Source organism: Siphateles boraxobius, unplaced genomic scaffold, assembly GCF_051911475.1.
Source record: "Siphateles boraxobius isolate OS27281-9 unplaced genomic scaffold, OSU_SipBor_1 29, whole genome shotgun sequence".
In the NCBI taxonomy this organism is placed as follows: Eukaryota; Metazoa; Chordata; class Actinopteri; order Cypriniformes; family Leuciscidae; genus Siphateles; species Siphateles boraxobius.
The window spans coordinates 5,159,451-5,173,880 of record NW_027508908.1 but is presented as its reverse complement, the minus strand read 5'-3'; the positions used below and the strand labels follow the sequence as shown (position 1 = coordinate 5,173,880).

Below are 14,430 nucleotides of genomic sequence, written 5' to 3'. Positions count from 1 at the left end.
GAGATGCCAATCGCCTCCATGAGTCTGTCTGGCATCTGCAACTTCAGCTGTGAGCTATCCCGTCGCGTAATTGCGTCACTTCATAACGTTCCCATGGAAACAGGGCGAAATGGCTGCTCATGTGTGAAGCAAACGCAACATTTTTCAACTTTCTGCTAAGATATATGTGACTTTTTTTGCAACGAAAATGCGAGGATTATGAGATCATGCAAGACCCGCATATTTTGCACGGAAATCGGCAATTAATGCGGCGAATGTGCGGCGTATTTAAAAAAAAAACGTTTTTTCTGGAGGGACTGAATATTGGGGTCTACCAATAAAAAAAATCTAAAATGAGAGGAAGTAGGCTAATTGCACAATTAACACTTTTCATAATTGCCTCTTCTAATTGCTGTAACTGCTCAATCACTGCATAATATGTAATGTTGTCATATGAACAGTGTTACATGAAAACCTTACTTATTTTTCCTGTAATCCGTGTATAATTTTTTCAGGCACCACTTTACAAATAAAGAGCAAAAGGAATTAAATAGACTGATGGGAAAGGAAATCGGAGCAAAGAAGATCGACAAACAACTAGAGAGAAAGAACGAAAGAGAGAAATGGCGATCAAAGGCAATCTTTCATGTTTTGAGGTGCCGCAGGGACATGATGCAGAAAACTTTAAATTGATAGGGAGTTCACTGCAGGCTTATGTAACCCTCTCTGGCATTTCCTTTCTTTCACCTACATTCATTTGTTTTCTTGGTTTTTGTGAGCCTGTGTCTCACCCTTTGCCTTTTGTACTTTAAAGCATACAGGTGCCCCAGAGCTGCAATTTACTTCTGCTTTCTTTTACCTTCTCCCTATTCCTTTCTGTTTTCCATCACTTCTCAAGTCAAAGCCATCATCAGTTTCCCTCTTAAACAATAGGAAGACAGATCCAGAACATCTGAATGAAGACATGCTTTGCATTCACAAACCTTGCAAGTATTTTTGGAGCTACAAGTATTGGCATTACTGCCTTAACTATTTAGCAGTCTAGCTTTTCCAAAATATGCAGTATTGTGCTATAAAGTTAAACTGCTGCAACTTACTTTCAAACTATCCACTTTTTCCATGTAGCATTGGATTCTGATTCATTTTAGACTGATTCAGTTTGTTCAATTGGTTCACTTGTGAAATTATTTACATGCACCATTCAAATGAACTGATTCATTCATTTGACATCTTGCATAGAAGTCATTGTTACATGTTTTTGCAGCAAGATATTTAGTTATTGTACATTAACTTCCAAAAGTTTAGGCAAATTAATACTTTTATAATTTTCTATTTTAAATAAATGCTGTTCTTTCGAACTTTCTGTTCATCAAAGAATCCTGAAAGAATTGTATCACAGTTTCCACATTTATGTTAATCAGCACAACATTGATAATAATGACAAATATTTCTTAAGCACCAAATTAGCAAATTAGAAAATATTGAAAGGCAGTGTAACATTTTTGATGTGATTATTAGCTGTAGTCAGTTAAATGTAAATGTATTCTGTGTAAAAATTTAAATGCTCTCATCCTAATTAAGATGTCCTTTGTTTTGCCAGATAAATACTGCTCTGATTGTAAATATAATTTAAATATAATAAATATAAATTATGTAATCAATAAAACAAAACAAAAATATTATCCACTTAAAGGGATAGTTCACCCAAAAATGAAAATTAGCCCATGATTTACTCACCCTGAAGCCATCCTAGGTGAATATGACATTCTTCTTTCAGATGCACACAATCGGAGTTATATAAAAAATGTCCTGGCTCTTCCCAGCTTTATAATGGGAGTGAATGGGTATATTTTTTTGGAAGCCCATCAAAGTGCATCCATCCGTGATAAAAGTCCTCCATAAAAGTTCTGGGGGGTTGATAAGGGCCTTCGGAAGTGACGCGATGCGTTCATGTAAGAAAAATATCCACATTTAAAACTTTATCGACTAAAATAACTAGCTTCCAACCACTTCTTCACCACAATTTTCATTTTTGGGTGAACTATCCCTTTAAATTGATTCAGTGCAGTTAGCATCTTTTCTTTATCTGAGTCTATTCTCTAAAGTAGCTTTACTGTAATTTAACTACTTTAGGAGTAGCTTGTAGTTTGGCATGCAACAGTTTCAAAGCAGCTTTCCGAACACTACTAAAATAGGAAGTCATATGTTTAATTTTTTTGAAAGTGTCACCAGTTTGTTGCACTCTCTGTGCTTTGAGGAATACGTAATTGTGCTTTAAGTGGTTGGAAGCCTCTTAGCATGTCGTTAACAGTCATTTCTGTTTTTAGTCTTTTCTTCATGCTTTTTTCTTATGTGTCATTTGCCACTGGCTTCAGATGGAAGGCCATAGAATGTGAGAGATTCATTATTCAATAAAGTTCTCGGCCACATGCAGATGGAAGTAGGCAGGAGAACATGCCATTTGCCCATTTTCTCATAAAACCTTAATACATCTCATTTATTATTCTTACTGGATGTCTCTTAGTTAGTCTTGGGTTTGTGTCCGTAATGAACTGTGAAGGAGGAGGACATGGAAAGCAAGGAAATGTTCTGTTCGACAAGCTTGGGGCAAATTTTGTGATTGACTTATTGAACTTCTCATGACTGGAATTTGATATGTAGTTCTGAGAGAAGTCTGAGAATACATCGAAAATCTAGGTTTTATTTTTATTTGAACCAATAATGATCTAGAACTAGATTTTAAACTAAAATAAATTTTAAGCAAATATCTAAGCAAAACTTTGCTTCACTAAGTAATTTTGTTACATTGATCATGTGATCTCCTTTGTACAAAATATTAGATTTTCTTACTTTCCACTGAAGCACAAGATGCTCTTTGGAACATTCTCAATTCATGCTGGAGGATATGGATCATCAGGTTTTGCACAAATAAGTCTATATGCCAATTCAAATATATGTTGTTATTTAAGGAACAATTCTGTGGAAGATAAAATCAGAAGTGTATATATATATATATATATATATATATATATATATATATATATATATATATATATATATATATATATATATATATATATTAGTCATTAAACTATATGGCACAGCCTGGTGAAGGACCTTATCTTAATCTGCTTGCAATTACATCATTCTCTATAGGGCACAGCTGATTGGTTCACGCTGTATCGGTAGCCAATGAGCTTGCTGCTCAACTTTAAAATACTTGGCTATAGCAGTTAGCAGCGCACTTTCAGAAACCCTCCACCTTCCCCAGCTCCACCTGTATAGATCTGCTCCGGGTAATTCATGTATGCTTGAATTCATGCAACAGCAGCATGTCTTACTTACTCACAACAGCGTGTCGTGTATGAATTGACATTAGCAAGTCCTGTACTTGCTCTGCAGAAGCTTATATTACAATATTAAAATATAATATTTATATTTATATAACATAATATTTTATTGTCAGATTGAACCTCACCGTTGGCATGTCAAGGAACTCATGATGGGGGAAAAAAACTTGTGTTTTGTATTACACAACTCTTTGGTCACGCTTCGTTCACTTCATCAGGCTGACTGGTAAAAAAGGTGAATTGCACCTCGTCATTGTCACCTCGGTTATTAATTTGTCAGATACACTCTGTCAGCCAACCTACATATCTAATAATTGTCAGCAATATTATGCCTATGACAGAAAGTCAATATCACCCTTCGGTAAATGGTGACAAACTTGGGTTCATTACATTTCCATGGAGCAGCTGTCATAGCACTCATTCTCTGCTTCACATTTTACCTCCCAATACCCGCTAATCTTGTCAGAATGCGTCAATGTCAAAGCATAACCCTTGCAGGAAATGGGGTCGTTGCTACACCAGTAATGATTCCATGTCAAGTCTGGGAAAGTGTTAAAGGCGCTGCAATGTTTTTTTTTCATTGTACTTATGCATAAAAATAGCATAATACATTTGCAGATATTTAGGAAACATACTGTACTAAGTTCACATACTCGTTTCTCTGAAAAACAATGCTACGGCCAGTTATTTTACTTTGAAATGTGCGTTCCGTGTCGGAATGTATGTTTTTGTTTTGGTCTGTGTGATTTACCCAATAGTATTTCGTCACTCCATTCTGCCAGTTGGCGGAAAACGCAGGGTATTGTGCGTATAATACGCATATGTGCGTATTTTACCCCAAACGCTTGCAACATCAAATGACTTTGAAACTGTTGATCAACAAAAATCACTGAAATCACTGTTGATGAAAATGTGTGAAAGTGTGGGAAAGTGCTCACAATGTTTAGAGACCGATTTTCCTGTTTTAAGCTATATACACAACATAAACATAATATTAAAACATATATTGTGCAGACAATGAAGACAATTAGTGCTTGTTGAATAATTGATACATAAATGTTTATACTTTTTTCAAAAAGCTTGCAAATTTGGTTTAAGTTTCAAGCTTAATTTGATTCTCTTGATAAACATTTTAAATATTTTTCATTACCAGGAACTGAAATTAACTTTTAAAGATTGAAATTAAGTGTAAAATGGACAAAAGCGAAATTAATATGATATATAGACCAAATATTCCTTACACTGTAAAAATACTTTTTTTTTTGAAGTTTTGAAGAAATATTATTGGATTATGTTTTACAAATAAATGTGTAATTTTACAAATTTCAGTGTAATTTTAACATAATTCATACTTTGCAGTCACGTGACTGCCATGGATACCTGGTGGGCAACAAACGCTGACAAAATGGCCAATACTACAATCAATTATACAGCGAGGCTATTTTGTTTCCATAGCACATTAACAAAACGTTTAATGACACTAATAACACTAAAAACAATACAATTACTAAATATTAATAATATAACTAAAATGATATAGGCCTAAAAACAGTCTTTACTTCACGAACAGCACAACTCTGCCATCTGTGAAAATCAAAAGCAGCTTCAAAAACTTGTTTAAAAAGAAATATTCTTCTATTTGTTTACTGTGATTAATGTAGGTCCACAAGAGAAATATTAAGCCAGTGAATTAAGATAGTCGCTATACCGTTATATCCATCGTCGTCTCTGAGAGAATGCGGCGTTAATGCAGCGACAGATGCTGAAAGCTCAGTCCGTTTCTACTTTCACTTTCGGGGAATGAGCGCATTTACATGCACGTTCTTAACCCGATTATGATGAATAATAGTGCATCCAATCGCACAACAACTATCTGGCATGTCGTTTACACCTCAAAACGACAACTTTTGTATATTAAAACTGGTGACGTCCTGGCAAGATCCTTGATTAGTTTACTGGGTTTCGTTGCTAGAGAACGACGTTCTTGCCCGCCAGCCAGTACTTGTGATGTCACGTGCAAAGTATGAATAGTACACCCAAAAATGACCATCTTATAAACACTTGGAAATACCATTTAAAGGGATAGTTCACCCAACGTTTACTATTTGGTCATCATTACATTACCATATGTCGTTACAAACCTCTATAACTTTTTTTCTTCAGTGCAACTTTTTTTCTTTTTTTTTTTTTGCATCTTATGCAGCGTTCTTCAAAGTAACTTATTTTGTGTTCTGAAGAAGAAAGAAAGTCTTACAGGTTTTGGAACAACAGGAGGGTGAGTAATGATGATGATGATTTTCATTTTTTGGTGAACTATCCCTTTAAAGGGCATTTTCAAGTGTTTATAAGATGGGTAGCCTTACAGACGGCTTCATAGGAAGCAATGCCCTTTTGTCCTGCTGGTCTCTTGTCTCCACATACAAAGTCCATTGTGCCAAGACATTGACCTTTCAGCTCTTCCTGTTGTTGTTTATTACCTCAAGCCTTGACAAACGTACCAAGAAAGAAGCTCCTGTGTTCTTTGAAGCTGGCCAGTGCGGAGTCTGTCTACTGGCTAACCCTCACCCCATGAAAAAACAATTAGGCCACTTCATAAGAATTGATTAGCATGTTAATGAATGGGCTGCACTTTCTCATCACGAGAGGCTACGGCAGGGGGTAATGAGGTGAGAGGTTGCTCTCAGCACAAGCCCCGTCCAGCTGGTTGTTATGCATGCCGAGAGGCGTCATCGATCTCGGAGAAATCTTATTACATGCTCCAGACACTGTCTGCAAATGTTTAGCACTGAACCGAGAGAGGAGGGGAGAAAGTTTCAGAATTTAATGTCGTAAAAAGGAAGTGATGATGTGTAAAGAATGCAGCCGGGTTTTAAATGATGTCCACCGCTTTTTGAAATTTCATCGGCATTCCGCTGTAAATGGGAGCTGCGGCAAACGACCTTTAAAGGGACCACTCCCACTTTGTCCTGGTTCAGTGTTAACAAGCCAGATTTTAGAGCAAGTCAAAGGTCATCTTGTATGCACACTGTTGTCCAATTTCTATGCCGTCAGAGAACTTCATCAAGGCTCCAGAATAAGAAAACTCTCTTAAAACATTTATTTAATTTGTCTCCTAACAATTTTCAACATTGGACATAGCCAAACATTGGACATGGCTCACAGCTGAAGTATGTCGTTTTTCATGAAAGTCTCCAAAGGTTTATTATAGTTTTAATAGCATTCTTTTAAGGATATGATGGTGATGGAAATAACATTTAGAATATTTTTGGAATAAAACAGAAAACTCTGGTGAACGTGATTTCACCAAGTGCAACATGTTCCTGGATCAACTTTGTTGATCCTAGAAACAACATTCCAATTAACTAATCAGATTTAAATTAAAAAAATAACAAAGGCAACCTTATTATGCTATAGCTAATTAATAGCTAGCATTTTATGTATTCTAAAGGCACACAATAAAAAGACATTTCCACACCTTTTACAAAATTACAGCTTGATTGCATGAATTTCTTTTTTAATACTTTTATTTTCACACATCATATGTCTCATATTTCATCCCAGGCTCCTTGATAACCAAGTATTCTAACTTAAAAAAAATGCTGGTGGGAATGACACCATAACCTTTATTTTTTAATTGATAGAAATTATTTTCACATAGTAAATATATTTTTTTAATGATTACTTATTTGTATCGTTTTTTTTTTTTTTTTAAATAAGTGACTATTACATTTTTAAAATAATGGATTTTAATATTTTTTGATAGAAATTTATTTCTGGGTCAAATGTAAAACATTAAAATCTGTAACTACAGGGATTAAATAACAAATAGAAATGGGGAAGGCATAGAAAGAGTGACAGTTTTAATGTTCATTTTATACTGTATATCAAGAATAAAACTCTGGAATAAAACTCCGCAAAAATGGAATTATGAAAACAACATTCAGCACTTACGGTACATATCATCACGAGCCTATTGTAGCGCTTGGGACATTAGTAGTGTGTGGGCTCTTGGAGTGAACCTGAGATGGATGCTGAACAGGATCTTTGGTCTTTAAGACAACCAACCTACTGCTCCTACAGCCTGACTCTGCCTTTCTTGCTTTCTCTTCCTCTCTCAGGAGATAAAGGTTAAGACTGGTATCAAATGAAGTATAAAGCACTCACGCCTATCTACTCTCTGTCTCCTTTTTTGGGTCTGTTTTCTACCTTCTTGGCAGACCTATATGTTTACCCCACTGCATTTCCCCCAGGCAACCAAATAAGTGTCAAAGGGTGAGAGACAGAGATGGATTTTGAAGTCATATGTCTTGATGAACAACTACAGTATCCAACCAAAGGAAATTTACTGCAACATTTTGAGCTCTTGCACAACTTCTGACAGACATACATCCTGACTTCTAGGTCAAAACACCTGTCTTGTCGAGTTATTAGTGTAAGCACAGCAGGTTATTTCTCACGAAAGGCAAGACAAAAAAAAAAAAAAAAAATTGGGGGGAGACACTGCCTAACAGATCTATCAGCATCTATTACTATGTCATTAATATTAATTCGACAACAAAGAAAAAATGTGACCAATGGATTGGCTGGATTATATTGTTCATTTTAATAAGCCATTTAAAACCGAACATGAAAACAAGCTCAAGTCTAAATGAAATAAATGTAATGCTAATTTAAATTACAGGCCTCCTGCCTGTCACAGTCGGAGAGTGTTGAATGTATATTAATGTATTAAAGCCAAGAGTTAAACTGTGCCAATAATATGCAAATTAAGTCGTTTTTTGACTACTCGTTTATACATTTTGTTACTTGAATAATTTCTTCGAGAGATGTATTTCATTTTAAAGTCTGCGTGTTCAACTAGGAACACGCTGGAGATTGCAGGAAAAAAAAAACTCAAAGTGTAAACTTAAGGCCTGGGTATTCTTCATTTTATCACAGTTTCGCTCCTCCTGCGGTCTAACTGCGCTTACGGCCAAAGGAAGTACAAAAGTTTATTTTGTACTTTGAAAGGTATACAAGATTATGTTCAATAATAGTTTTTGCTGTGGTATCAAGTGATATCAAATTGTTAACTTTCACTGTATTGATATATGCTGTTATCTTGTCAACCATGCACAAAACTACATAGAACTTGGTTGAAACATCATGTGTCGAATGACGTGAGGGATAAGGCACAAAGAGCCTTGTTTGCCAACATAAAGAATATAAAATCTGACATCCCAATCAGAATCAGACTAAATTAATTGAATCTGTAATAGGACATATTGCTCTCTCTTATTGTGGGGTCTACACACAAAACAGAACTTACTAAATGAGACAAAAAATGCAGGCAGAAAAAAAGTGAGCATTTAGTAAAAGTGAACAAGTGAAGGCTTTAACATTAAAGTTATTTCCCCTGCCTGTTCTGACTTGGTTACATCAGCAAAAAAACAAAAGCTTTTTAAGAGGCAGAGGAAATGATTACATTTTGATGAATGGCTATAAAAACAAAAATGCACTGATGAATTGCACATAATAAAAACAGAGGCATTTATTAGCAGAGTAATTAGATTCCATTTTTATTTCACATTTTCTTTTGTACTTCAGGCAAAAATTACAACAAAAGGAAGGAAATTGTAATAGAATACACCATGAACTGTAGTCAGAATACCTGACTGCCGTGACCAACCCTGAACTTAAACTCCTGAATGTTTACAGACTCAAAAGAAGCCAGACACAGACAGGCCTCTCTGCAGGAGGACACGCTGTGCTCCTACTGCACAGAAAATGAGATGGAAACGCAATTGCACTTTTGAACCTCAGGCGCTTCACATAAATCAGGGACATATTCGATCCTCCCTATGCAAACCTCTACAAAGAGGATCTATTGTGCGTGTATGTGTAATGTTTACTAATGCTGTGTCGATGTAAACCTGTTTATCATGTCAGTAAAGTGCATTTGAATCTTGAAATTTAAGGCAAGAATGCTAATGGCAGTGTTAAATATGTCAATGAAGTTACTGATGAAAATTGGGTTACTCTACATTTCGATAGTCCATTTTAGACATTCTACTAACTATAAGTAACTTTACAACTACATGTCAACTAATGCTCATTAGATTGTTAGTGCAATAGACTGTTAGGTTAGGGTTAGTGTTAGTAGAATAAGTTGACATGTACTTGAAAAGTTATTTATAGTCAGTAGTATGTCTGTTGGAGACCATCAAAATAAAATGTTAGCAGATATTGAGCTGACAGTCTACTAATATTCTAATGACTGGTAGTTGACATGTAGTTACAAAGTTATATATAATTATGTACTCCTGAATTGTTTGCAATTTCGTGTGCCATTTGCATCAGACATTCAGCCAACAGCTGAGACTACTTATGAAGTAGTCTTTTTTCAACTTTTTTCAAGTTTTTAATTCCAAAATGATTTATAGATTTTGTCAGCAATAATCAATATGAGACTAACATACATGCATACTTATAATTAACCGATTCTAATAAAGATTTACAAAATGACACTTGTCATTTTTGCACATTGTAGTCAACTGAAATGTTTTGTTGGCTAAAGTAAATTTCTAAATAATTGTCGAAATAAAGTTAAATAAACTTGTGTATAAAAATGAACACTAGTTAATAGAGAGATTAATTCCCTCAGTTTTGTTTGTAACTTTTATTCTCTTCTCTTTTGCATCAATCGCATTGTTCCTACAGGCTGAACTACAGAAGATGAAGCAACAGGCTCAAGAGACGAAACAGTTCATTGACAAACAGGATGCAGAGGAACAAGAGTTGCTGAAGATTATAGCAGAGGCTAATGCTGAGAATATCCGGCAAAAAAGGCAGCTCGATCAGGTACAGAAGGTTTCTGTGAGTCCCTGGCCCTCATTTATCATTCTTGCATAGAAACGGGCGTATATGTTGGCGTAAGATTATGCTTACACTCCTCTCACCGCCTGATTTATGAAGCTGTGCGTACCTTTGAAATCCAGGTGTACGCAATACCTGCCCTTGATAAATGCCGCGGCTGAAAACGATCGTCATTAGAATAACACGCCCCTATATATTCAAGTATCCCACGCCCTCATTTTACCCCATCGACACACGGAAGACGGCAAAGAGGAGACACTTCTCTGGAGATCGAGACCATCACCATCATGAAAATGTATTATTAAATCAAACAACAATATTGTTGATGATAAATTCAAAGTTAATTGTATTTTTTTTCTATATAAATCCATTTTATCTGCTATAAATCCATCCATTTTTTGTCAAAAACAACAACAACAACAACAAGAGAATATGTAACATATAATCAGGGACTCATACTATAAATGAATATAAATTAAATAAGTGCAACTGCATGAAATAAATAAAAGCCAAACAAAATAAATAGTAAAATAAATTAAATAGTAAAAATAAAATTAATATTTCCAATGTCATGTTCCAATATTGTCCACCACATAAAACAAGTAATTTAAAAATAACACACAAATACAGTCCTTAAATACAACAATGTTAAAAATACATTCAAATCATTTAGTAACACATTTAGGCTAATAGTAATTTGTGCCGAACTTGAAAAAAGTAATGATAACAATATTCAGGCCTACTATTAGGCTACGTGTTGTACCCATTAACTAAGTGCTTTTAGTTTCATATTTGTTACAAAATTATAATGTTATTTTTTCCCCATCCATGTTGATTATGAAAAGTGAACATAGGCTAAGATAGGATGCGCAATATATCGGGAGACATGCTCAAACATGATTTTGGCCACTTAATTAAGTTTTGTTTTGTAGAAAGCCTTTCTTTAAAGTGAATTTCGTTTTGTATAAATTGTATCTTAATTTTAATATTTTTTTCATCAACCAATTGCCTGGATTTAATAAATAAGAAGCAAATAGCAGACAATATAATCATGAGTCATGACATGGAGGCGCAGGCGCGGTCCCTTGCATTGCATGTGAACTGGAGCGCATCTCATCACAAATTAACCAAAACTCAGTATATGCCTCACAGACATGAGAAATATATCTATAAGGAAAGCTTGAAATGTCTTTAAACGAAACAATTATAAACGAAAAGAAATAGGCTACTCTCTCTATAGGCGCCTTCACTACGGAGATGGTGATCATCAATTTCATCTTTGCAGACACAACACTAGTTTATTAATAGAAATAAAATACAAATTTATTTTTAAAAATGCCGTTTATCGCGTTTTGGAAAAGAGCTCCTCATATCTTTTAGTTTGTCAGTGCGTTTTGTGGTGTTAGGAATTGTTTTTCTGTGCATTTCCGCACTAACTCAAAACGTGCGTACATGTACACCACCTCCTGACCTGGCGTAGGATTTGAGCATGCCGTACGCCAACGTCCATATTGATAAATATCAAAGTCACCGTGGTTTTGGGTGTACGCTGGAAATTTGGTGTACGCACTTTTGATAAATGAGGGCCCTTGTGTCTTCGTGTGTTCCTCCTTCAATACAATGTTTAAGCTAAGGATGAAAGAGACAGTAATATATTTTAGACAGTAATATAGGTTCACTCAAAAGTCATTAAATCTGGAGTCTCACTTCTGAGAAAGTCCATTGGGGCCACGGCCAACCTCTCTTTAAAACATTGAGAGGAAATTTGACTCACTGGGGATGTCTAAATTGATCTTGGCATTCTGAAACATTTAGAGCTTCTGATCTCAGTAAGTCAGCAGTCGAACCTGTTTAACCAGCTGAGCAGACAAATAATTCAAATAGTAGGCACTGATGTGATGAACTTTTTTTTTTTTGTTCATACAGATAGCTACTTGAAATATGCATCTTATGTTGAACATATTTTCATGGTTTTAACACTGTATTTTTATATTCTTTAGAGGCTTAACATTTAAAATGTCTAGGTGGTGTCTGGAAAATGCTGTTAAGAAAAAAAATAAAGCCTCATTAAAAAGCTGAAGTTCTTTTAAAAATATAAAAAATAATTTTCGCACAATCTTTAATAATTTTTTTTTTTTTTAAGCATTGAAGCAGAATGATGTTTTAAAATATTAATAATATTTTTGAAAAACTGACCTATGAAATATGTTTGTTTCTCAAAGTCAGTAGATTTTTTTTAAATTTGCTTTTCATGACAAGATGAGTTTAGGCTTTCAGATATATGCGAAGGACTCCATGAAAACTTAATGTTATTTAGGATTTACTAATTACTGTGAAAATGTGTTTATTTACGTATGCATTTGTTTATTTATATAATTATTTATTTTCAAATAATGATTAATATGTATATGCACTCATATAAACTCACTGTGTAAGGAAAATATGCTATTACTTTTAGTAGCCGCGTTTCCATTACCCTTCAAATTGCGCAAATTGAAATTGTGAAAAGAAAATACGGCCAATGGAAACTCCCATATATAGCAAAAAGGATTTGAAAAAGGAATATTTCGCAACACTATTTCACATTTACAGGTCACCTGGCGTACGTAACAGTCGATCATTCTTTAAAAAAGGTGCGGTGTGTTTGGACAGAACGAGACAGAATTCTTTATTAAACTCGTAAAAGACAAAGGAATTACGGGAATATCTACTGGATTATAAACAACAAAGAAATGCCACACTTTATCAAGACCTTGAAGCAGATATGAGGGAGAAACACCCAGAAACACGTCATACGTGGCCGCTGCCAAGTATAAAGGGCTTTCTTTGCCAGTAATGCTCGGATAACACACCTACATCTCCTTTCTATTAAAAATAATGGCTGGCGAGTGGCTGCGATATACATAAACCTTTCAACATCCGTGCCATGATTTTTGAAATGACTTGGCGTGCGAGAAAAAATTACGCTTTAGTCGCATAACATCGGTTAATGGAAACGCTGTCATTCCGTTTAGATTTTATCAACAAAAATCAACAACATATCGCAAAAAGTTTTGCAAAAATCTGTTATGGAAACGCGACTAGTGTCTTTTTTGGTGAGTCAGTTGGGTCACTAGAAAGATCATAAAGTGAATGTAATGCTAACATCTGCTGCTGTACGTGGCTGACATTGGTTCTTTGGTAAAGGTTAGCCAATTCAAAGGGCATTCTGTCCAAATTGCCTCTGCTGACATCAGCTTCCACATTTCTCTCGCCATCCATGCTCATATTCATAAATCTTCATCGTCTGTACATCCCTGATCTCTCTAAACCAAATTGAATATATGTCATGCAACATATACCATATAATACACATATAGCTGTTCGGCATTTGGCATGCAGAAATGTATTCATACAGTGAAAGTTCAGAAAGAAATTAAATATGCTATTTTAATAATATCCTTTCAGTATATATGGTGTGTACAGTAACGCAAAAAGTATTTAGATGGAGAGGGAATGTTACTAGGGATGCACCGATACCACTTTTTAAGGGTCGAGTACGAGTACCGATATTTTTTTCCTGGTACTCGCCGATACCGATACCGATGCCTGTTGTACTGGGGGGGTTCTCGTTTTATGTGGCAATTTTCTAAGAACAACACAATGAGACTAATGAACAAATCAGCATCTTTATTTTCAACAACTTAAATAAACCTAAAAAAATAAATAATTCTTATTGTGCTTATCACAAATTTTCAAAGCCCAAATTTCACAGTGTCCAATAACCTCCAAAGGGCAAAACCAAGGACATAATGAATGTAATTTTTACCTGCCTGTCACAAAGTTGTCAAAGTGCTAAAGAAATCACAGACAACAAGACAATCAAATTTGTCATAAGGTGCCAAAGAAATCACAGAACAAATGTTTAACATAACACTGAGTAACAATGTAATCACAGCCGAAAGTGTAAAGTGAAATATTAGAGTGTACTATTAAATCAAGCAACACTATAACTGCAGGAAGAGTGTTCATAAGAATTAAGAAATATAAGCTAAGGATATACGTGAGGTATCGGTCTTTGGTATCGGGGTATTTTTACGAGTACGAGTACAAGTACATGAGCTTGGTATCGGGCCCGATACCGATACTGGTATCGGTATCGGTGCATCCCTAAATGTTACATTTATTTATTGCACATGGCCTTCAATACATTTTTTCCCCCTGACTTTTTATTAAAACCACTGAAGAAACATATACAAGCAAACAA

General features: G+C 35.0%; 1 protein-coding gene across 2 annotated transcripts in view; it reads left to right on the top strand.

Moving 5' to 3' along the window:
- Positions 1-14,430, top strand: part of cfap58 (cilia and flagella associated protein 58) — a 152,949-nt gene that overhangs the window by 63,293 nt on the left and 75,226 nt on the right. For both annotated transcript variants that reach the window (XR_013207789.1, XM_077246258.1), the window contains exon 12: positions 10,029-10,169. Coding sequence is in view for 1 of the 2 variants with exons in the window: in XM_077246258.1 (XP_077102373.1) it covers positions 10,029-10,169 (141 nt within the window). In the remaining variant the exon portion in view is untranslated. The remainder of the gene's footprint in view (positions 1-10,028; positions 10,170-14,430) is intronic.